Source organism: Equus asinus, chromosome 21, assembly GCF_041296235.1.
Source record: "Equus asinus isolate D_3611 breed Donkey chromosome 21, EquAss-T2T_v2, whole genome shotgun sequence".
Classification (NCBI taxonomy): Eukaryota; Metazoa; Chordata; class Mammalia; order Perissodactyla; family Equidae; genus Equus; species Equus asinus.
Window position 1 is genome coordinate 75,991,597 of NC_091810.1, and position 25,262 is coordinate 76,016,858.

The 25,262-nt window shown below is 33.5% G+C and overlaps 1 protein-coding gene across 2 annotated transcripts in view; it reads left to right on the forward strand.

The window, feature by feature from the left end:
* The window catches only part of TBC1D5 (TBC1 domain family member 5), a 564,348-nt gene that overhangs the window by 280,155 nt on the left and 258,931 nt on the right, over positions 1–25,262 (forward strand). For both annotated transcript variants that reach the window (XM_014842157.3, XM_014842161.3), the window contains exon 5: positions 3,661–3,730. In XM_014842157.3, the coding sequence (XP_014697643.2) occupies positions 3,661–3,730 (70 nt within the window). The remainder of the gene's footprint in view (positions 1–3,660; positions 3,731–25,262) is intronic.

Here is a 25,262-nt window from a genome sequence, read left to right on the forward strand (position 1 = left end):
GTAATACTTTGCAGAATTCATACTTAGTGTGAGGTGATACTTTAAAACTTGATGTTTTTTAGAGGTAAACTGAAGGCGCGATTGAGTAGGTGTGCTTATTTGTAGCATTACTCTGGTTGTTTTTAACCTAACCTAGTTTGAAATCTCTGGTTCTCCCTTCATAAAGCAGATGTTTGTGCCTATAAAGCACTATAGAAATCTATTGTTAAACCTTTGTTTAACATGATTTCAGTAGTGTACAGATAAGATAGTATAAATGCCCTTGGCTAAACAGGACTGCAGTAAAAGCTGAAAAGGGGTCCAGAGTTCAATTAATCCTGCTTTGAAATTTAAGTCATCATTATACATATTATTGGCTTTAATAAGTTACATACATGTATACTAGAAATTACTGATGGAAAATACAATGCTCTTTGTATCCTCATTTAAAATAACATAACTACAAGCATGTTTTCTTCTAATCAGTCAACTTAGTTTAATTGTGAATGTTATTAACTCATTTTACAAAGTTACTAACTAATGAGAAATGAATGTGTTATGTAAACTTCAAAGTGTAATAGTCACAAGTAATCGATGAACTGTTCCTTAAATATGTAATATATTGTACAATGTTATACATTTATAGTAACCTATATAATATGTATGTTATATATTGTATATAATTTATGCATTTATTTAAAATTTGTTCAATAAATATATCTAGATTATTTTCTTGGTTAGTTTACTTTAAAACTTGAAATATCTTTAAAATCACAATTGTATTTTAAAAATTTACTCTACTTTTCAAGCAAGTGAAAGGAAGTCTGTTATCTTAAAACACATTTAAGTAGAGCTGTTTGCTCATGTAGAGGCCTTTGTGTAAGATTACTTTAATAACGTATTTATGTGTGCATGCGTGTGTGTGTTTGTGAGAGACAGAGAGAGGGAGAGACCCGAAAACAGCCTGTGCATCCTCGTTTAGTTACAACCACTGACAACTTCGTTCAACACTAAGAACAGCAGTGAAAATCATATTAAACTCTCTTGCACCCTCTGTTGTTATTTTGGGGGAACACTGTGCATACCTTCCCATGATTGTGTTGACATTTGACTTATTACAATCCCTAGTAAAATTAATACTTATTTTACTATACTTACCTCCAAATTAGATTGATAGTAAAGTAACATTTGTTTGCAATGCTTAGTTGGTGTTTTCTTGTGTTACAGACATGTTTTTATTGTATAACATCTTAAATGAAAGATGAGCCTCTCTGTTTGTCTTTGATTTCTCCTAGTCACCAGCTCCTCCAAATGTTTCACACAAACGAAAATCTCTACAGGATATAGCACACTGTATATATAGTTCTCTAGAATTACAAATTCTGTCTGTTCTTTTGTAAACCTTTCAATTGTCGGTCAGTTTCCTTCCAAAATAAGAGTCTGGAATCGTCCATACTAAAATTAAGAATTTATAACTGTAAGGAACAGATGTTTTCATAAACATTTGCTATAATTAATTTCAACTAGAGGATTGAAGGAACAAAGCAGTTTTTCCTGCTCCAAAACTTTATTGCCTTTTCCCCGTATAGCAAACTCTGAAATCTTTTCTCTAATATTGTTTAGAGAAACAATTGTAGTCCTTATTTGGTATGTTTTAGAGAAAGAAAAACTGCTTTTTTTTCTGATTACCATCCTTTGAAGGTTACATTTAATGTGGTATAGTCATATCAAAACATATATAAAATGAAGAAAACCTTTGTAATATATTATGATGACAAAACCTAGTTGTTTAAAAAATTGAAAATTTGAAAGATTTTATATTTGATCTGATAAATACCAGCAGAAGGGAAGAAATATTCTATTTGTGAGATTTTATCATAATCTTTTGTTTTAAAGAGAAAGAAGGCTCATATTTTAAATGTATAAAATAGTACTTATTCTATGCTGATTATGGAATGTTTCACAGGAAATGTCTGCAAGCTGCTAAATAACATGTGTTGTAAGAAATTTTCGTTTAGCCAGACAAAGACTAATTTTCCTTAAATCTTTTTAGTTTATTATAATACATTAATTTATTTTGAAAAAAATGAAGTATGTTGTGTGAATAATCTTACAGTGTCGATGTTTTCAAAGAATTAACAAAATTTGCCCAGCTAGATTGTTCTTAAACATTTAAGTGTTTCTGGATTATTTTCTTCTATAAAATTTGGCAACATTTTTGAATGCTGTAAGCCATTTTAGGATTTTTGTTTAATGAAAAAGAAAAACTGAAAGTGCATTTTGCAAAAAGAATAGAGTTAAAAGTTCAGTGAGTGGGCTCAGTCCGGTTTTCGTCCTCCTAAACACTTTGGCGCAGCTGCAAAGATTTTGAAGAGAAACAACATTCTTGACTAATCTGTCAACTATAAAATGTGCAAAGAAAAATAGGTAGCTGTCATTAAAATTACATTTCAGCTTTCAATAACCATTTAATGAGTAGCATAATTATAGAAGTATGGTACCTCAAGTACTATACTCAATAATTAAAAATAATCTCATCTTTAAAGTGAAAGCTCTGTAATTATTATTTGACTTAACCAGGACCACTGTGATGATCTCCAGTGGCACCTTAGATTGTTCAAAGTGGATTAAAAGTATAAATTAAAATTGGATAAATCATTAAATTATTAAGCTTTAAATATCATAAAAATGAATATAACCTGATGTTTGAAAGTTACATTACGGGAATTAGAAGTATGAAATGTAATCGGATTCTAGTCTTTTTAATTTATTTCTGAGAATAAATGATATATTTAATAGTAGTACACTATGGTTTCATAAAAATTATACTTTGATGTATATATTTTAAAACAAATGATTCAAGTTAAATTTCTATCAATAAGAATATATATTTCATATTGTATTGGTAATCACTTATTTAACAAATTTATTTTTATTCTGTAATCTTTAAACTGATAGATGTGAATCTAGTCTAAATCTGATTTTATGAATATGCCAGTTTCCTGAGTGAAATGTTTTCTTTCCCAAAATGTTTATTACAACATGAGACAGAAATACCTTTTGATGTTGTTGTTTTTTCATTTTTTAAACTGCTGATCTTTTGCCCACAATTAAAACAAAGTTTTGGGAACAATATTAATGTGTATTAAAAGCTCACAAGAGTGCATTCTTGATCATCACCTCCTAAGTCTGCTTTCTGTTACCTCTCTGCGTACCAGTTTCCTAGAGAGTGGAGAACTGGAGGCTGGAAAACATTTCAGGTCGGATGTCTGCCCACTCTCTTTTGACTGTACCAGTGGTCAGGATGGGTGATTTGGTCACTAACAAAAATTTGCCCTTTGTTTATAAACATTAGTATATGATTAAATGATTTATAAATTGGTTTTGTCTGGGAGTCATAAGAAGAAAATGTCTGTACTGTACTTCATTTGTTCCCATTAGTAATTACTTTGGTAGTATTCCTATCCAAGTTAGGCATGGTGGTGGTGGTTTATATTTAAGCATCAAAATGAATTTTTTGCCTAAAGGGCTCTGATTACAAAAGATATTTGGGGGAGGGATAAGGGGATATATGCTTTTTAACCCTATATACTGCATAGAGCTGTTATACAGTAGCTTTTCAATTGAAATATTCAGTTTCATAATCTCCATTATTTCAGTGTTTTTAATTTTTTTTTCCAGGAGATTCAAATAAAAATGGAAGAAGAACAAGTTCTACTTTAGATTCTGATGGGACTTTTAATTCCTATAGGTAGGTGATGAATACATAGATACATAATATTACAAGATGATGTGCAAGATCCCTAATCTTACAGGATTCTAATACAGTAGTAAGGAACTGTTACCTGTGCTTTAAAAGTATGACAAACATAAAGAATATTGTGAGATGCAGTTGTTCTGCAGACTTATTGAGTAATGGAAAATGCAACATTCTAAGTTCTTGAGCAAATGGACTTATTGTAGATGTCTGTTGTTATCCCATAGTAGGATAATTGGAATGAATGCACATATAGTATTAAGCTTCATTATAATCCATTTTTGTTTTTGTTTTTTCAGTATATCTGTTACAGTATTAAAGGCTTCCTTTTGTTTAAGTTTCCTGCTAAAATGGAGTGTACTGCTTATGAGAGCATTTAAGAAAGTATAAAATGTAATCCATGGTTACATTATGTGCTGTTTGTTAATATCCTGTTTGGCTTTTCAGCAAACAGGGCAGTTATTTCTCAATTAGTGATTTTTGAAAAACGATATACTTGTTAAGAAAACATGTATTTTTGTCTCGTCTTTTGTTAATATTCTCCTTAGAACTGGAGTTTGCTTGAGTAAGTGTTTATGGATTTTGTCCCTTCGTAACATGGAAATCTAGGAAGAAGAAAGATTAAAGTATTTCCAGTAATGTTTGAAAATTCATATACTGAACCAAAATGATAGAAGAACCGGGTGGTTTTCTTTTAGGGGAAAAAAGTACAAATTCAGTAATACATTTTGACATTGTAGATTCTTAAAGAAATACTTTAGTTGGAATACATTCTCCTTATGGTTAATTAGTTGTGATATTTATGTAATGACACCATAAAATAAATGCAAGAACCACTGTACACTTAGAAACTCATTTGAATATTAAGCTGTAACTCCTTTTATATAATAAATATGGAATTTAGGCTTAGAATCTTTATATTTTTACTTGAGTACATATTCTGTATCCCTAATTGGAACTATGTCATTTGTTTCTTCAGATCCCAGGCGAGCTTTTAATCTAGAGTAGGGCCTTGTATACAGGAAGCACTTAATAAGAATGTGGTAAATGTGGAAGTTTTTACAATTTGTTTATGAATTCCAGAAATGAAATGGTAATTGAAACACTTGACATCTTTATTTTATGCCAGTTGGGGTCTGTATAAATAATCAGTCATTCAAGTGTCCTGGATACTACAAAAGGCTTATGTTCCCATGGTGTTCTAGAAGGTATTGTCACAGCAGTAAGGCTCATATGCTGTCATTAAATTTCACTGTACCCCTCCCACCATATGAATGGTGGAATTCTCCAAATTCTTCTTTTAGTGCTGAGGTGTAATATAAAGCTTGGAATTTGACATATTAAATAACAGGTAGAATCCTCTGTCTGAACATGTTACAGCTGGTCACACACAAAAAAACCACAAAGTAAATATAAAAGATAGTTAAATAAATATTCGTGATTTGGCATGTGACTGAGGAATGTTAACATAATATATGTGAAATCTATGGTGGTTATATTGTTATTAGATATAAATACAATAAAAAATAACCAAGGCAAAAGAAAAATAAAGATGCATTTCAAAGCAAGGAAAATTCATATATATATATATACATTTTTTTGGTGAATTATATTTTACAATTACATTTATAGTTTAGCTAATTATAGTAAATAATGGACATAATATAAAGTTAAGAGAAATGTGTTGATGTGAAGACACAGTATTATCTTGTAGTTTATTTTGTTCTTGAATAGTTTGAAGATTCAAATATCTTCGTATTATTGAATGATAATTGTACTCTAAAAATGAACTCCTAATGCACCTTTGCACAATAAATACTAATGTTGTTAACTAATATGGTTTTAATCAATGCCTGTCAGTGTTGTAATGTTGGGATATTAATTTATTGTTGTAATTAAAAAGGCAAGATAGAAAGCTCAGGTAGTACAGTATATAAAAACGAGCTTTTAATAGTTGGCAGGCCAGTGCTGTTATTAAATAGTATTATAGTATTTAAGGTGTGAAATGAGTATTTTTCTACTCAGTAGGCAATAGCTCTTACATATAATGAGCTTACTTGTGAATTTGACACTTGGGTTAAATGCAGAATTCATGGAAGCACAGCTCTAGGGTATATTTTCGTATTAAGGTTAACTGATAAAACCTAGGAATTGTTGCAGAATCACACTAAAATGGCAACAGAATTGTCAGTAAAATTCACTGCCGAAAATGAAAATTATTTTTCTGTTGCCGTCTTAGCTCTTTTAAACTAACTAGACATAGATTATTAGAAAAATGTGAATATTCCAACCCTCAAACATCCTTTAGCCTAACAATTGTCAAAATGCAATATTTTTGCCTTAGAAATCTTGACTTTTCTTCACAGTTAGACAGTTCTGGCTGTCAGCTTAGTACCACATACTCAAGCCATGTATACTCGTGCCCAGGATAATGATTAGCCTTAGTTTGTCTTCTGTGAAATGGACCTTATAATGTCTAACCTGCTTCCTTGTCACAACTGTTTTAAAGACTGAGATGAGATGTGTACGATAAAACCTTTTGAAAATCTAATTGCAAAGCCATGGCATTATTAATATTAGTTCTTTTGTATTACTTCATGTGAATTGGCCACTTTGTTGCCTTAGTCTTCACTTAACCCTCCAAGACATGTACCCTTTTAGAGCATATCTTGAGGTTTTATTAACTTTTGAATTCAATCTTAAATTGGTCACCTAAATCTATATTCTTTCTATTATTTGTGTTATTGTCATCTTGGGTTATCAGTTGCAAGAGGGCATAGTCTGTGGTTTTTTGTTTGTTAACAATATCTAATCATAGTGAGTTGGTTCAAATCCTCACTCCAAATACTGTGGAGACTTTGGACAGGTCTTAGCCTCAGTTTCCTCACCTTTAAAGTGGGAGTAATAAAACACACTTGTTCTGAGGATTTAATGGGATAATGTCCTGTTGTAAGTGCTGAATAAATATTAGCTGCTTTCATCATCCAGGCAAATGTCATCATCATCATTGTCATCATCATTAACCTTCTGGTATTGTAGAATTTTTTTTACAGTGCTCTAATAGAGAGACACCAAAAGGAAGTCAAAAAACATGTGTCTTACAGGAAAATAACTTTTGTTAGCAGAAAGGGAGCTAAGCACAAGCTTAACCTGAGGCTTGAAACTCTCAATCTCTTGTACGGTATTCTAGGTTGCCTTTGTATAATAAATTTGTACACACAGTAAAGATAAAAGGAAGATGTTTCACTATTAGTATAACTTCAAAGATAGATTTTTGGAATTTTGACAAATTTTGAAATTTACAATCGATGGAGCCTAACTATATATTTATGTGCCTGATGCTCATAGATTTATATTTCATAAGGCTCAGAGGTTTTATTTTGGATTTGTGTCTTTTGTGGTTTTGCTTCATTGGTTCAGATAGGGTACAGCTGCATTTAACTCCTGAGGCACCAGTATGATTATTATATGATGCCTGGGTAATAGACTAGATCTTGTTTTGGAAGTTTTTGTTAAAATTTGATTGTATATCTACTAACTAATTTGCAGATGACATATTAAAATGGAAAATTTATAAGAACTGAGAAGATATTATTGTTTTATGCAGTATATCTTGTACCTTTTAAAGACCGATGTTAATGTTTTCTGTTGGATTATATGAGCTTTCTCTATTTCTCATGTAACCCTTAAAACTGAGAGACCCTTGCTGGGTATGAAAGAAGAGAAGTACTTTGCAGATTAGCAGTTTGTAGTAGACGTTTAACTTAGTGACAGTAGCACAGGGCCACAAGGTAGATGGAAGATTCTCTCCCCACCAGCCTCCTCCTCCTCTTCCCAAGGGCAGCTGACCTTCTCCTCTCCAAAGAGGCGAGCCCCTTGCCAGCACATATGACTACAGACTATTACATTAATCTGTTTAGCTGTAGTACCAGCTGCTTGCATGTTTTTAATTATCTTATTAGATGGTGTAACAGTGACCTATGAAATAAATTGAAGGTGAACATTTTTAAACTTTCCTTATTTTCCCCTTTGTTTCTAAATATCTTTATTGATCAAATTATAACTTTCCACAGAAGTTCATAGGAAATTTATATGGTTTTTGAGTCAATGTAATGTTTTTTTAAGTATAATGTTATAATTCCCAGTATAGAAAATAACTTCATTTTTGCCTGATTTTTGATAAGATTTAGGTTGTGTTTGTGTAGTCATGAATCCACATTAAAATTCATTGGTTTAGTAGTCAATTTAGTAAGAGAAAACTGAGACCAGTTATTGGCATTCTCTGGGAAACTCAAAATATTTCTTAATTTTCAGGTATTATCTTGGTGTTGTATAAATGGCATAGGATAGAACATAAATCATTGTAGATTATTTTTAAATAAATTTGTGTATTTTACTCTAATTTTCTAGATTCTGTATATACAGTAGTAAATCATGTAGTCTACCCTAATTATTTTTACAATTTAATTTCATGTTACCATTTCTGAGTGTATTTTCTCAAGTTGTGCAGTTAGGAAAAATGTGCTATCTTCTGGATTTTGACAATTGGACAATTTTCAAATAATACTTTGTAAATGAAAATGTTGACTCCAAGAGACACAGTTGAAAATAATAACCAATGGTTGTTCAGTTACAAGTAATAGCAATAAACAAAGATTGTAATAATTTAGTTAGAAATTCTGATGTTGAATTAAAAAAACAGAGGTAGTTGCATGCAGAAAGGATTGCATAATACTTGTGTGTCTTTTGAATTAGTAAATCCTACAACTGAGACTTGAAAAATTCATAAAGACATTTAATACTTATAAACTACACATTACTTGTATTTTTTGAATTAAGAAATGTTCATACTTTTTGGCTTATTTTTTTTCTGTAAAGACATACTATATTTCAAGAGAATCTTTTTTGAGGAAATAAAGAAAACCTTTTCCCTTTAAATGTTTTATTTTGTTTCTTTTCAAGGAAAGAAAATAAAAAGCAACTTGCCTCTAAAGTGGCAGTGTTATAATTTCTTGATATTGATCAGAGCACCCAAAGTTGGTATGTTCTATAGCCCAGAAAGTCAAAGGCTGTTTAAGTGGTAAAAATGTTTTAAAAAATTATAATTGGCGTACCGTTTTAAATCTAAAAGTTAAATCTTTTCCTGAATAAGAAAAAAATGCGTTAATTTGAACTATCTTTAGTCATTGAGTAAATTTTAAAAGTTAGGCTTTAAGTTTTATCACAAAGATTTTTATGTATCCTCTTTACATGTAATCATTAATTTGGGAGTATGTGGGTAATATCCTCCCATCATTAAAGTTTATTTTTGGGATAATACCTTTTTTTCCCATTTGTATGTAAGAAGATCATATGTCTCTTGAAATAATGAAGCAGTGATTTGAAATATTAGAGTAGGGGCCGGCCCGGTGGCACAGTGGTTAAGTGTGCATGTTACGGTTCGTTGGCCCGGGGTTCCCCAGTTCGGATCCCAGGTGCAGACATGGCACCACTTGGCAAGCCATGCTGTGGCCGGTGTCCCACATATAAAGTAGAGGAAGATAGGCACGGATGTTAGCTCAGGGACAGCCTTCCTCAGCAAAAAGAGGAGGATTGGCAGCAGATGTTAGCTCAGGGCTAATCTTACTCAAAAAAAAAAAAAAAAGAAAAGAAATATTAGAGTAGAGATAATAGGGCAAAAGTGTACTTTGGATTTAAAATTTAGAAGTCTGTGTTCTAGTTATGCTCTTTGAATGATGTTTGTTAATCTGTTATTTTTAAGAATATGGAGTCATAGGATAATTGAATTGCTGGAAATTATACTCATTAGTCCATTTGGGCTCCTATAACAAAATACCAGAGACTGGGTAGCTTATAAACAACAGAAATTTATTTCTCTCAATTCCAGAGGCTGGAAATTTCAAGGTTAAGGTGCTGGAAGATTTGATGTTCGATGAGAGCCCACATCATGGTTCAAAAATGGAGTCTCTTCACTGTTTTCTCACATGGCTAAATTGGGAAGAGAGCTCTCTGGGGGCCTCTTTTGTAAGGGCACTAATCCCATTCATGAGAGCTCAGCCCTCATGTCTTAATGGTTTCCCAAAGGCCTCACCCCCAAACGCCATCACATTGGGTGTTAGGATTCAACATATGAATTTGAGGGGACACATTCGGTCCATAGCATTTATTAAAAATAATAGAGACCAGCCTGAATTCACCATCCTACTCCTTCACCACCCGGTTATCTTAAATTCCTAAGGCCTTGCCATTTTAATTATTTTCTCAGGGCATGATAGCTTAGTAAGTAGATGAGAAAGGAGGGTCTAGAGTTAGGGTTTCTTTCCTGACTCTTAGAGCATTGCTTTTCTCACTTTGATGTGTTGCCTGTATTTTGTTGAGACTCTATGTAATTAAGTAACACAAACTCTATAAGTTCTTAAGAATTAATACCCGATTTAGGGAAACAGTTGGATAAGTCATACAGATAGAAGTAAGACAGACTAAAGTTTACAACCTAGCTCCACCACTTACTCACTGTGTGATGTTAGGCAAGATAATTAACCTCGCTGCTTCCTATTACCTCATCTGTAAAATTGGAATGTTAGCAGCTCCTATATCATAGAGTCAGGGAGCATACCTGCAAATGTGTACAACACCTGGCCCAGTCACTTAACACCAGTAAGTAACAAATGCTAGTTTCCTTGCCTTTCCTTTCTCTCTCTTTTTTCTAAAATTTCCCTTAAGTTTGAATCAATGTTTTCACCTAACAAAGTTGTCCTTTGTCTTAAAAAAGTATTTTCAAAATTCTGTATGGTTCTAAAGTGGCAATAAATGAGTATTTAAGGATCAGATCTATTGTAATCTATAAAAGATCATATCTATATTACCTAAAGTTAACCACTGATTATATGCAAGGAGTATTTATAAAATCCATACTTGTATTTAGCCATACAATCTCATTATCAAATTTTCTTGTTTCCATATTTGCTCATGTAGCCCCATGAGCTTTATAAGTTAAATGGTAATTTCAGAGAGAAAAATGTGTAACCTTTGCATTTCCCAGAAACCAAAATCAGAATATTACCTTTTATTCTTATCTCCATAATGGAGCCACATTTGAGAGAAGAAAAAATATCACATTTGAGTGATGACTGTATCTTTTTGAAATAACTTCGTTATTTTTTATGATAGTGGAACTAGTCAGTATCTCCGCTTCTGTGTAATATACAGTCTGTCTGAACTAATTATTGATCATTTAAGGACCCGAAAATGTTACTTTCTATTTAAATATTAACTGATTTGTTTGCGTTTACAGCCCTAAATTAACATAACCCAAACTGACTTGAGCATACATGTTTACAGTTTGAGTTCTTCTTTCTGAAGCCCCTTCAAGCCCTGTTTATTATCTGTAGCCAGACTTTGGGGGAAATTTTTTTTCATATTTGTTTATTTACATAGTTAGCTGCAAGCTCCAATCATCCAAGGCTGTGTAAATGTTTTTCTTTTAAAAGACAGGCATACGTTTGAAAGGTGAGGATAAGCTGTTCTGAATCAGAAAGTCCCTTCCCCAGGACACACTATTCCCCTGTTGTTTGTTCCCAGTTGAAATGCCCCGTCAGCCCCACGTGTCACTATTTGGAATATATATTCACATGCTGTGCTTTTTACATATAGTAGTGAAATAGACAAAATCAGTTAAATATTTGGTCAGCAGTGTTGAAATGTGTTACTGGATCTATAATTTGAGAAAATAATGCATAGAATTAGAGTTTAAAAGTGACAAGTTATAAATCTTTTAAAACATTTTACAAATAACTTGCTTATTTGCTTACTGGTCTGCTTTCTAGTTACATAGCTCTACGTAACACTTAATTTCTGATTTTTGATTTGATAGACAATTTGTAAGTCTCAGAGATCTAGTTTAGGGGTGAAATTTTCATACAATATTTTAATAGAAGTTGATATTCAATATTTGTCTGTTTTCTATATCAGATTACCTTGAGTTTTAGAGGAAAGTGGCAGTGGTTAGTAATCCTGTTTTTTCATTTTATTTTTAATCCAGGACTTTTGCAAGTGCTTTTTGTTTGTATCTTTTCTTTTTTTCTTTTGTTTCAAGAGAGCTAACATATCTTCAATCATTCTGCAAATCTTTGTTGTACATGCATCACAGACCAGCCAGTGTGCTAAACGTGCAAGACCCAAGCAGAGTAAAACGCAGACCCTGCCCTTGGTGCACACGTGATCTAGGAGGGGAGACAAAAATGGAAGCAGCTAACATAGATGATGACTGGTGTTCTCATGGGGATATTTCACCAAGAACTAGGGGAGTGCCAGTTGGAGTTGTTCAAATCAAGGGGTGCATGGCGGCTGGTGGTTAGGAGGAAGATGTTTGCTAGACATTCTAGAGGGACAGGAGTTTTCTGTGAGGTCAACAGTATGAACAAAGACGATTCTCATTTTCTACTTTCTAGTAATGCATTCTTTTTGGATTTTTTGCACTATTAGAACAGGTAGATTTGATTGGCCTTATTATTTGTTAGTGACAAAATTATGCCCTTATCTATAAAGACAGCTAAAGTGACCCATACAACATGTGTATTTACATATGTTTGTTTCATTGTGGTGACATTGTTACTTTTCATGAACTGCTATTTTGACAATTTTAAAGTTTTGGGTATTTAATGTATTTAAATCAGTGATCAAAAAGTTTGAGAGCTGAAAATGTGAATCTTTAAATCGCACAAAATTATATCAAATAGTTGATAATGATACAATTGAGAATGAATATTATGTGCCTAGAAATATGGGAAAAATCAATAAAGCAGCTATGGAATAAAAAATAGCCTACTAATGAGAGAATATTTGAAATTTAAAAGACGTCCTAGTATCATCTGAACATATGGACATAGTTTTCATTCCATGATTATAGATGCAATGTTCTGAGATAGATATAGAAGTAGTTTAGTCTAGTTGACATATTCTCAAAGAGTTTCAAAGATTATATTTCAAGCCACTTGTTTAGATTAGAAAAGTAATTCGGATGACATGCCCAAGTCTCTGAACCCATTTGAAGCAAAACAGGATAGTTGAACACCATCTCTTAACTCTCATTCCAGTTTTTAAATGTGCTTCTAGATCTTAAAGTTCTCTTGAGCAGCAGAGCTCTACTATCATTGAACCAGGCTCAGACCTCTTGTTATTTGGATTTTGTTCAGCCACACTAATTAGTTTATAATCTCTGAGGTACTACTGTTGCTTCTTGCCCTTTGCCCACTGTACCACAGGGTCACACTAAGAGCCTGCTTCTCTCCTTTTTATTCTGACTATATAGGTTGAACAGGAACCATTTTTTCTACGTGAGAGATGTGAGGGAGGATGGAGGGTGTAGGATAAATAAATAAAGCCAGAGTGATGTGTTTGGCATTTTTAACACAGTTCCCATGCCTGTTTCTCCCACTGCCACATGGGCTGCTGATGGACCCTAGAGAAGGAATGCCATTTTCCTGCTTTTGTACCTCTAAGTGCCATTCCTAATCATAATTTTTGTGTTTGTGTGAGGAAGATTGGCCCTGAGCTAACATCTGTTGCCAGTTTTCCTCTATTTTGTATGTGGGATGCTGCCACAGCATGGCTTAATGAGTGCTGTGTAGGTCTGCATCTGGGATCTGAACCCCTGAACCCTGAGCCACCGAAGTAGAGTGTACGAACTTCACCACTATGCCACTGGGCTGGCCCCCTAGTCATAATATCTTTAAAGGGTCTGTGGAAAAATGAGCTTATTCTTATGGTGCTAATTTTCAGTTTTACAGTAGCATTCCATGTCACAGCTTTATGGAAGCATCTCTCTGGTTCATATAAAGATATCTGTGGTCATATAATTAGTTTTTTTGTGGCATTTTTTTGGGAATATCTGAGTTATTGAGGGTGTGGATAACAGAATAGAAAATAAAATAACAAAAGGTCTTTTATAAAGTCAGGACTAGATTTGGATTCTTTTAAAGTAGATGAACTTTCAAATAATGTAAAACTTCAGCAGTGGAGAATACTTCTAACACAGGACTTTTTATGATACATAATTTAATTTGGACAAGGAGGTCATGAGAAAATGGTTCATCTTCCACTGTGATGGGGGACAACTGTTTGAAAAAATCATTAAGAAAAATGCTACTCCCACTGGTGTTCTAGCCTACATGGGAAACAGATTGCAGACTCAAATTAGGTCTCCACACCTTGATGTTTTTATTGTAGTGTCTCCCTCAACCCTCTCTCTCCTACCCCCATTATCCAGTGTTAACACAAGGGATTAACCAACTAGAATATAATCAGAAACTTGGAGCCAGAGGGAAAATATTAGAATGGCCAAAAAGTTTGTTCATTAAAGTATATTTGGTCACAGCAGAGTCCTTCCAGTCCTTACTCTTCTTCTACTTAGTCTTATTTCTCATAGTTTATGAGGTTGAAATAGGCTGGAATATAGACAGTTTAAAGTCTAGTTTGTTGTCTTTATTTTTAAAAAGACAAACTGAGCAAGAGACAGAGGAGTACAGATTTAGGATTTCTAAAAGTTAATATATAATCATTATATGAATTAGTAGCTGATAGGCTGGCAACGATGGTCGTGAGAGAAATGCTGCTGAAAACAGAATAGACAACTCCAAAAGCAAAGCAGTGTGGAGTTATTTAATATAGGGGCAAATAGCCTTGCATTGTCCAAATGTATACCACATGTGGACTAACATTCCTTGAAGTCTTAGAAACGTTTTGATATTCTCAACATTTTTGTGTTGAGAAAAAAAGAATCACTTATATATGGTGTACATTGGCCTTTCATCATGCTGGGTAAATGAGTTATTCAAGCATGGGATTTTTTTTAAATTAGTGAGCTTTTTCTTTTTTATTATAAATGAGTGAAATTTTCTAGTAATCCTTGGGTGGGGGATATTTCCTTACCTTTTCAGAGGCCCATTTGAAATTGTTTTCACAGGTACATTCATCCAAGCCAGTTATAAAGTACATACTGACCTTAAACTAAGGTTTATTTTATCACATGGCTCATTTATCTTCATCTTAAATTACCATTTCCTGGATCTTTGAGCCAGTCTGTTCTGAGTATGGTTATATTAGGCTCATGATCCAAATCTTGGATCTGGTTCTTTCCAGCATTGATTATTTTTGGTAACTTATAGATGTATCACTGTCATCACTAAAGATTTGCTTTCCTAACTTATACATGTGTGTAGATGAGAACGGGGAGGTGGAAGGAAGCAGGGGACAGATGTGTGGTGTTAGAGACAAACACAGACGGAGAAGCAATGAGATAGAGACAAAAAAGGGAAAAAAACCAACCTGTTAAATCTATATCTGATCTCAATAGTAGCATCATTCATTTAGAATTTATTATATGCTGTGTTCCATCTTATGGAATTACTTTGATTTTTTAAACACTTGTATTGTTTAACTTTTAACATATATCTGTCTTCTTTCCCCAATAACACTGTGTATATGTATCACGTGTATCTTTATCTTTATACCCTTCGATCTTTATGGTCGCCACTTCAAATGTATATATGAATGGTTTATCTTTATACCCTTCGATCTTTATGGTCGCCACTTCAAATGTATATATGAATGGTTTATCTTTATACCCTTCGATCTTTATGGTCGCCACTTCAAATGTATGTATGAATGGTTTATCTTTATACCCTTCGATCTTTATGGTCGCCACTTCAAATGTATATATGAATGGTTTATCTTTATACCCTTCGATCTTTATGGTCGCCACTTCAAATGTATGTATGAATGGTTTATCTTTATACCCTTCGATCTTTATGGTCGCCACTTCAAATGTATATATGAATGGTTTATCTTTATACCCTTCGATCTTTATGGTCGCCACTTCAAATGTATGTATGAATGGTTTATCTTTATACCCTTCGATCTTTATGGTCGCCACTTCAAATGTATGTATGAATGGTTTATCTTTATACCCTTCGATCTTTATGGTCGCCACTTCAAATGTATGTATGAATGGTTTATCTTTATACCCTTCGATCTTTATGGTCGCCACTTCAAATGTATATATGAATGGTTTATCTTTATACCCTTCGATCTTTATGGTCGCCACTTCAAATGTATATATGAATGGTTTATCTTTATACCCTTCGATCTTTATGGTCGCCACTTCAAATGTATATATGAATGGTTTATCTTTATACCCTTCGATCTTTATGGTCGCCACTTCAGATGTATATATGAATGGTTTATCTTTATACCCTTCGATCTTTATGGTCGCCACTTCAGATGTATGTATGAATGGTTTATCTTTATACCCTTCGATCTTTATGGTCGCCACTTCAGATGTATGTATGAATGGTTTATCTTTATACCCTTCGATCTTTATGGTCGCCACTTCAGATGTATGTATGAATGGTTTATCTTTATACCCTTCGATCTTTATGGTCGCCACTTCAGATGTATGTATGAATGGTTTATCTTTATACCCTTCGATCTTTATGGTCGCCACTTCAGATGTATGTATGAATGGTTTATCTTTATACCCTTCGATCTTTATGGTCGCCACTTCAGATGTATGTATGAATGGTTTATCTTTATACCCTTCGATCTTTATGGTCGCCACTTCAGATCTATGTATGAATGGTTTATCTTTATACCCTTCGATCTTTATGGTCGCCACTTCAGATGTATGTATGAATGGTTTATCTTTATACCCTTCGATCTTTATGGTCGCCACTTCAAATGTATGTATGAATGGTTTATCTTTATACCCTTCGATCTTTATGGTCGCCACTTCAAATGTATGTATGAATGGTTTATCTTTATACCCTTCGATCTTTATGGTCGCCACTTCAAATGTATGTATGAATGGTTTATCTTTATACCCTTCGATCTTTATGGTCGCCACTTCAAATGTATGTATGAATGGTTTATCTTTATACCCTTCAATCTTTATGGTCGCCACTTCAAATGTATATATGAATGGTTTATCTTTATACCCTTCAATCTTTATGGTCGCCACTTCAAATGTATATATGAATGGTTTATCTTTATACCCTTCAATCTTTATGGTCGCCACTTCAAATGTATATATGAATGGTTTATCTTTATACCCTTCAATCTTTATGGTCGCCACTTCAAATGTATATATGAATGGTTTATCTTTATACCCTTCAATCTTTATGGTCGCCACTTCAAATGTATATATGAATGGTTTATCTTTATACCCCTTCAATCTTTATGGTCGCCACTTCAAATGTATATATGAATGGTTTATCTTTATACCCTTCAATCTTTATGGTCGCCACTTCAAATGTATATATGAATGGTTTATCTTTATACCCTTCAATCTTTATGGTCGCCACTTCAAATGTATATATGAATGGTTTATCTTTATACCCTTCAATCTTTATGGTCGCCACTTCAAATGTATATATGAATGGTTTATCATCCTTAAAACACTTTTTGAGTTTTGCTGTCCAATATAGGAACCACTAGTGACATGAAGCTATGTAAATTTAAGTTTAAAATTAATTACAATTAAAACATGTAGTTCTTCAGTTGCACAAGCCATATTTCAACTGCTTAATGGCCACGTGTTTTTAGTGATTCCCATTTTGGACAGTCAGATATAGAACATTTTGTCATTTCAGAAAGTTCCATTGGATATTGCTGATCTAGAGGTTATCAATGAATGATGGATGCAGTTAAAATAAAATCCATTTAAATCCTTTTAGAGAAAGTATTTATGTCAAGGGTACAAGTATTTCTATATGTGTAATACCCTATAAGTGAGCCCAGTCATGAAAAACATGGTTTAAGAGATAGCATTGACTTTCAGTTAGTACATAAGATTTTGCTAAATAAATACCTATTTCTAAATTACTGAGAAATAATTTGTTCTCAATTCTGTATTTTCCTTACAGTACTTTACATTATAGGCTGTGTGGCAAGTTCTTTATCATATAGAAAGTTAGGTATCAAGTCCATGCTAGTTATCATAAATATATAAAGGTAAGTGACGTGCAGTGGGGACACGAAGAAGATCTGCAGGGAGGTATCTCAAGAAGGGGATTTTTCCCTTACTTATTAATTATGTGAGAAATATCAGTAAACTGTGGAATATAAAGTATATTCATTTCAGACAACCTCATAGAGATTGTCTGTACAGGATCCTTTTCTCACCTAATTTCTAAATCCTGATCCTTTAATTAGATATGACCTTTATTATGTACTTAATTTTTTAGGACCTTGTGATACAACTTTTGTTGATTCCTTTTCTAAAAGTGTATTTGTTGAGTTTCCCTACTTTAATATGACCCTGAATTTAGAAACTCTTAAATACTATATTTTGAAGAAAATAATACATGTTTTTAAAAAAGAATATTATATTTGACAGGCCAGAACTGTTGGTAACTCAGTTCTTTGTGTCCTTGTGGCTACTGAGGTGGAGGCTCAAGATTTCTGAGTTCAAAATTAAATCCAAACCCAAATCAAAACGTCAGCATAAATTAATGTTAACAAACCTTTACACAGTGAACTATTTGTTGCCTTTGTTTCAATGGAGCCTCATCATATGAGAACATATTTCACCTAGACATAGGAAAAAATCCATTTTAAGCTTGTAAGTAATTGTGCATTCTGTTTTTATATTTCTTTATATATGTATAAGTGATATGCCCTGATGTTTCATTATGGAGGAAAAAAGGCTTTAAATAAAAGTAAGTTTTTAAAAATCCCTGATACAGGAAGCAAAAAAGCCAGTACAGTTTCTAATTGCCTTTTAGAGTCTCTGAGTTCCCTCATTACCTGTGATTTAAGCTAAAAATGAGGTAATTATAGATAACATCAGTGTTTATCTGGTTGATCTTGGCACCTGCAGTCCTAATGTTGTAGCTTACCCATATCTGGTGCCACACTTTACAGTCTGATACTGACATACCTAATTTACGCTTCTCGTATTTCCATTGATTTTTGAGTTAGATGTTCCTTGTTCTATGTGAATATTATCTGTAAAATCATACCTTTAAAATGATATAAAGGTAAAAAGTCTTTTACGTGGAATATTGGAATTATGATACAGTCCTTTCATTAATAGAAATCTTTCAGTAATATATTTCTATACAAATTTGAAAACTTGTGTCATTTTCCCTTTGCATTTGATAAAAACAAATATCAATTAATATGGCCATTTTTTCAAATATTGGCATGTGCTTTAGAATTATAAAATTATATAAACCTTTTTGCATCAGGCTCAGTTTTCTTGTGCTGCCTCATCTTCAGATATTCTACCTATCTAACTCTGCTCTTATCCTGCTTAAAGAGCACCTTCACTTTGCCCTGACCTTTTAGTTCTACTATTACTCTGGTCAAATCTCAAAAGTGAGATGATCATCGTTGACTGGCTGACCTGTGAACTACAGGGTCATCTCTGAGAGCTCCTTTACCATACTACCTCCTTACCACACCTCCCTGACAGCCAGAAATGTGTCTCCTCCCTCCCTTTATGACTTTTTGAACTTCCCCTTGTGATAATCCCTTCTTTGCTCCACTCAGTGGTTTCATTAATTAGTAAAAACCAAAGTACCTCCTCTTAACCAAGTTTTGGAAATCCTCAGTGTTAGACTGTATGTAGTCTTTGAATTCTTTTCAATTGTTGTAGTTGTTTGGGTTTCTTAAGTTAGCCGTATAGAGACATTATTCACTGTCCAGATAATGCCTGAAAATGGAGTAGAAACCATTATACAAAATATACAATATAAAAATGATGTTTTCTCTGGTGTATCACCATTTGGGACAATCATTCAGAACTTATCTACTCCAGAATTGCCACATAATTAGGTCATTTGTGCATTATTTAGGTTATAAAAGTACTTAAACAATTAAATTTAGAAGGTAGTAACCAGTTTCATACTAATTTTATGTGCATATCTTGGGAAAATACTACATTAAAATCTGTAATTAGAAATAGATATCTTCTATGATCATCAGCTGTATTTATTCACTGCATATTCCAGTTGATTTCCATGTCAAAAAAAGAAAAAAAAGCCATTGCAGAAGGCTTAACTACCTAAATAGATCTTCATAGAGGGAAGGCATCAACTGCTGCTGCAAAAGTTGATTTCATTTTCTTAGAAATGATTGCAACGCTCGTGGCCAACATTTTTAATCAATCAGTGTTCTTCTCTGAGGAGCACAGAGGTAGGCTCAGAATCCTTCTCAACATAATACTTCCCAAGACAGCCACTACAAACCATTAACATTGGCAGGAGAAATGAAACTAGCCCCTCCCTGCCTCTCCCTGCTTAGATGCTGGTTATGTTTTCAGGGACCCAGTGCCTGCAAGGCAGAGTAGTTGCCACCAGATGGCACTAGTGTTTTGTCAAGAGAGTCCTTAAGGCCCAGGTCTCTGATCTGTTCCATGTGAGACATTTATGCACCTACATGTCCCAAGTTATTCTTAACAACTCACAGCAGCTGTTGCCTTACCGTCTCAGTCCAACTGGTGAAAACTCATCTCTACACCCTTGGGCTTGATGTTCAAAAACTAAAAATCTTGAGAAAGAAAATATAAGGTCACCTTCGTACCTTCCTTGTTGCTGGAGGCCATTTTTGTCTTTTCATGTCTGAAGTGTGTTTCCCTTTAGTGTGTCTTCCATGTTGTCCCAGAAGATGCTTTTCCTAATTCTCATTCCTTTTTTCTCTTGACAACTTATTTAAGGTTTCTGAGCCTTAGTTTCCTCAGTCATAAAGAGAGGTTAAAAATATACACTCTAGGAGGGTTGTTGTAGAAGCAAAAGTTATTTACCTAAAATATTATATATTATAATATAAATGGACGTTTTTAACATTTTAATAGCATCATTGCCAGATTTTTGCTATTATAGGCACACTAAATATTTTTTTTTTATGTGAGACAGTTTAGCAAGTAGCTTTGCTTTATTTTTGTTAACTAAACTGAAAAATTCTGCCACTGACTCCTCAGTACTTATTATGCTTTTCTCATGTCTTTGCCTGAGTTCAGGAGTAGTCCACCATTTATATTGTGATTGTAAAAAACTTTTATTTGGGTCCAGCTCCCCTCCGAGGGCTAAACGTTTCAACATTTTGTTCTCTTTGGACTGTTTAACCTCTGACAACTGAGTTCCTATAGTAGCATTTCAGTGCCTCTGGTTCTACTATTTGTTATTTTCTACACCAAGTTTTTTTTTTTTTTTAATTTCAGCAACATTGGTTTATAACATTATATAAATTTCAGGTGTATATTGGAAAATATTTCAAATTCTGTGTAGATTACATTGTGTTCACCACCCAAAAACTAATTACAGTCCATCACCACACACATGTTCCTAATCACCCCTTTCACCCTCCTCCCTTCCCCCTTCCCCTCTGCTAACCAATCCAATCCAGTCCAGTCTGTTGCTATGTGTGCATTTGTCATTGGTTTTATCTTCTACTTATGAGTGAGAACATAAGGTATTTGGCTTTCTCCCTCTGACTTATTTCGCTTAGAGTAATACCTCAAGGTCTATCCATCTTGTCACAAATGGCCAGATTTCATCCTTTTTTATGGCTGAGTAGTATTCCATTGTGTATAAATACCACATCTTCTTTAGCCATTCGTCCCTTAAGGGGCACCAAGGTTGCGTTCAAGGCTTGGCTATTGTGAATAATGCTGCAATGAACATAGGGGTATGTGTATCTTTATGCGTTTGTGTTTTCAAGTTCTTTGGATAAATACCCAGCAGTGGAATAGCTGGATCATATGATAGATCTATTGTTAATTTTCTGAGGAAACTCCATACTGTTTTCCCTAGCGGCTGCGCCAGTTTGCACTCCCACCAGCAGTGTTTGAGGATTCCCTTCTCTCCAAATCCTTTCCAACACTTATTGTTTCCTGTTTTGTTAATTATAGCCACTCTTGATGGGAGTGAGGTGATATCCCATTGTAGTTTTGATTTGCATTTTCCTGATAGTTAATGATGTCAAACATCTTTTCATATGTCTGTTGGCCATCTGTATGTCTTCCTTGGAGAAATCTCTGTTTGGATCTTTTGCCCAGTTTTTATTAGGTTGTTATTTTTGTTGTTGTTGAGATGTGTGAGTTCTTTATATATTTTGGATATTAACCCCTTATTTGATATATGGTTTGCAAATATCTTCTTTCAATTGTTAGGTTATCTTTCGTTTTGTTGGTGGCTTCCTTTGCTGTGCAGAAGCTTTGTAGTTTGGTAAAGCCCCATTTGTTTATTTTTTCTACTGTTTCCCTTGCTGGATCAGACATGTATTTGAAAAAATGCTGTTAAGACCAATGCCAAAGACCATACTGCCTATGTTTTCTTGTAGAAGTTCAATGGTTGCAGATCTCACATTCAAGTCTTTAATCCATTTTGAGTTGGTTTTTGTGCATGCTGTAAGATAATGGTTTACTTTCATTCTTTTGCATGTGGCTGTACAGTTTTTCCAGCACCATTTATTGAAGAGACTCTCCTTTCACCACTGTAGGTTTGTGGCTCCATTGTCGAAAATAATTGTCCATATATGTATGGGTTTATTTCTAGGCTCTCAATTATGTTCTACTGATCTGTGTGTCTGTTTTTGTGCCAGTACCATCCTGCTTTGATTACTATAGCTTTGTAGTATATTTTGAAATCCAGGAGTGTGATACCTCCAACTTTGTTCTTTTTTCTCAGGATTCCTTTGGCTAATCAGGGTCTTTTGTTGTTCCATCTAAATTTTAGGATTCTTTGATCTATTTCTGTGAAAAATGTTGTTGGAACTTTAATAGGGATTGCGTTGAATCTATAAAGTGCTTTAGGAAGTATGGACATTTTAACTATGTTATTTTTTCCAATCCAAGAGCATGTAATATCTTTCCATTTCTTTCTGTCTTCTTCAGTTTCTTTCAATAGTTTTGTAGTTTTTCATACACAGATCTTTCACCTCTTTGATTAAGTTTATTCATAGGTATTTTATTCTTTTTGTTGCAGTTGTAAATGGGATTGTATTCTTAATTTCTCTTTCTGCTGCTTCGTTGTTAGTGTATAGAAACACAACTGATTTTTGTATGTTGATTTTGTATCCTGCAACTTGACTGTATTCATTTATGTCTAAAAGTTTTCTAGTGGGTTCTTTCAGGTTTCTATATATAAAATCATGTCATCTGCAAATAGTGACAGGTTCACTTCTTCCTTTCCAATTTGGATCCCTTTTATTTCTTTTTTTTTGCCTGATTGCTCTGGCTAGGACTTGCAAAACTGTGTTACATAACAGTGGTGAACGTGGGCATCTTTGTTTGCTTCCTGTTCTTAGAGGGATAGCTTTCAGTTTTTCTCCATTGAGAACGATGTTTGCTGTGGGTTTGTCATATATGGCCTTTATTGTGCTGAGGTATTTTCCTTCTGTACTCATTTTATTTAGAGATTTTATCATAAATGGATGCTATATCTTGTCAAATGTTTTCTCTGAATCTATTGAGATGATCAGGTGATTTTTATTCTTCATTTTGTTAATGTGATGTATCATGTTGATAGATTTGCAGGTGTTGAACCATCCCTTGCACCCCTGGAATAAATCCCACTTGATCATGGTGTATGATTTTTTTAATGTATTGTTGTATTTGATTTACTAGTGTTTTGTTGAGCAATTTTGCGTCCATGTTCATCAGTGATACTGGCTTGTAATTTTCTTTTTTTGTATTCTCCTTTTCTGGTTTTGGTATCAGGATAATGTTGGCTTCATAGAATGAATTAGGAAGCATCCCATCCTCTTCAATTCTTTGGAAGAATTTGAGAAGGATAGATATTAAGTCTTCTTTGAATGTTTGGTAGAATTCCCCAGGGAGGCCGGGTGGTCCTGGACTTTTATTTTGTGGTAGGTTTTTGATTAGTGTTTCGATCTCCTTATTGATGATTGGTCTATTCAGATTCTCTACTTCTTCTTGATTCAGTTTTGGACGATTGGATGATTCTAAGAATTTATCTATTTCTTCTAGATTATCCAAGTTTTTGGCGTATAGCTTTTCATAGTTTTCTCTTATAATCTTTTGTATTTCTGAGGTGTCCATTGTCATTTCTCCTCTTTCATTTCTGATTTTGTTTATTTGAGCCTTCTCTTTTTTCTCTTGGTGAGTCTAGCTAAAGTTTTGTCAATTTTCTTTATCTTTACAAAGAACTAGCTCTTGGTTTCATAGATTTTTTTCTATTTTTTTTTAATGTCTATTTCATTTATTTCTGCTCTCATTTTTATTATTTCCTTCCTTCTTCTGCTTTGGGGCTTTGTTTGTTCTTCTTTTTCCAGATCCTTTAGGTGCACTGTTAGATTGTTTATTTGGGATGTTTCTTGTTTGTTGATGTAGGCCTGGATTGATATAAATTTCCCTCTTAGAGATGCTTTTGCTGTATCCCGTAGATTTTGGCATGTTATATTTTCATTTGTCTCAAGGTATTTTTTAATTTCTCCTTTGATTTCTTCATTGACGCAAATGCTATTCAGTGGCATTTTTTTAATCTCCATATGTTTGTGGCTTTTCTGATTTTCTTCCTGTAGTTGATTTCTAGTTTCATACGTTTCTGCTCAGAAATGATCCTTGGAATTATGTCAGTCTTCTTAAATTTATTGAGACTTGTTTTGGGGCCTAATATGTGATCAATCATGGAGAGTGTTCCATGTGCTTTTGAAAAGAATCTGTATTCTGCAGTTTGGGGAGGGAATGTTCTTAATATATCTGGTAAGTCCATCTGGTCTAATGTGCCATTTAGGGCCAATGTTTCCTTGTTGATCTTCTCTTTAGTTGATCTATCCATTGGTGTAAATGTAGTGTTAAAATTACTTAATATTATTGTGTTACTCTCTATTTCCCCCTTTATAATTGCTTTATATATTTAGGTGTTCCTATGTTGGGTGCATAGATGTTTACAAGTGTTATATCATCTTGTTGGATTGTTCCCTTTATCATTATGTAGTGCCCTTCTTTGTTGCTTGTTACAGTTTTTGTTTTAAATTCTGACTTTTGTGATTTAAATTTTGCTACCCCAGCTTTCTTTTCCCTGCCTTTTGCATGGAGTATCTTTTTCTTTCCCTTCACTTTCAGTTTGTGAGTGTCTTTAGGTCTCAAGTGTGTCTCTTGTATGCAGAATATATATATGGGTCTTATTTTTTTATCCAGTTGACCACTCTGTGCCTTTTGATTGGAGCTTTTAGTCCATTGACATTTAAAGTAGCTATTGATAAATGTGTATCTATTGACATTTTGTTACTTTTTTCTGGGTGTTTTAGTAGTTCTCTCTTACTTTCTTCTTCTCTTGCTCTCTTCCCTTGTGGTTAATGGCTTTCTTTAGTGAGATGTTTGATTTCCTTTCTCTTACTTATTTGTTTGTTTATTATAGGTTTCTGGTTTGTGATTACCATGAGCTGATATATAATATTCTACATACATAGCAATTTATATTGAGTTGATAGTCTCTTTAGTTTGACAACTTTCTAAAAGCTCTAGTCTTTTACTCCCCTCTTCCCACACTTTATGTTTTTTGTT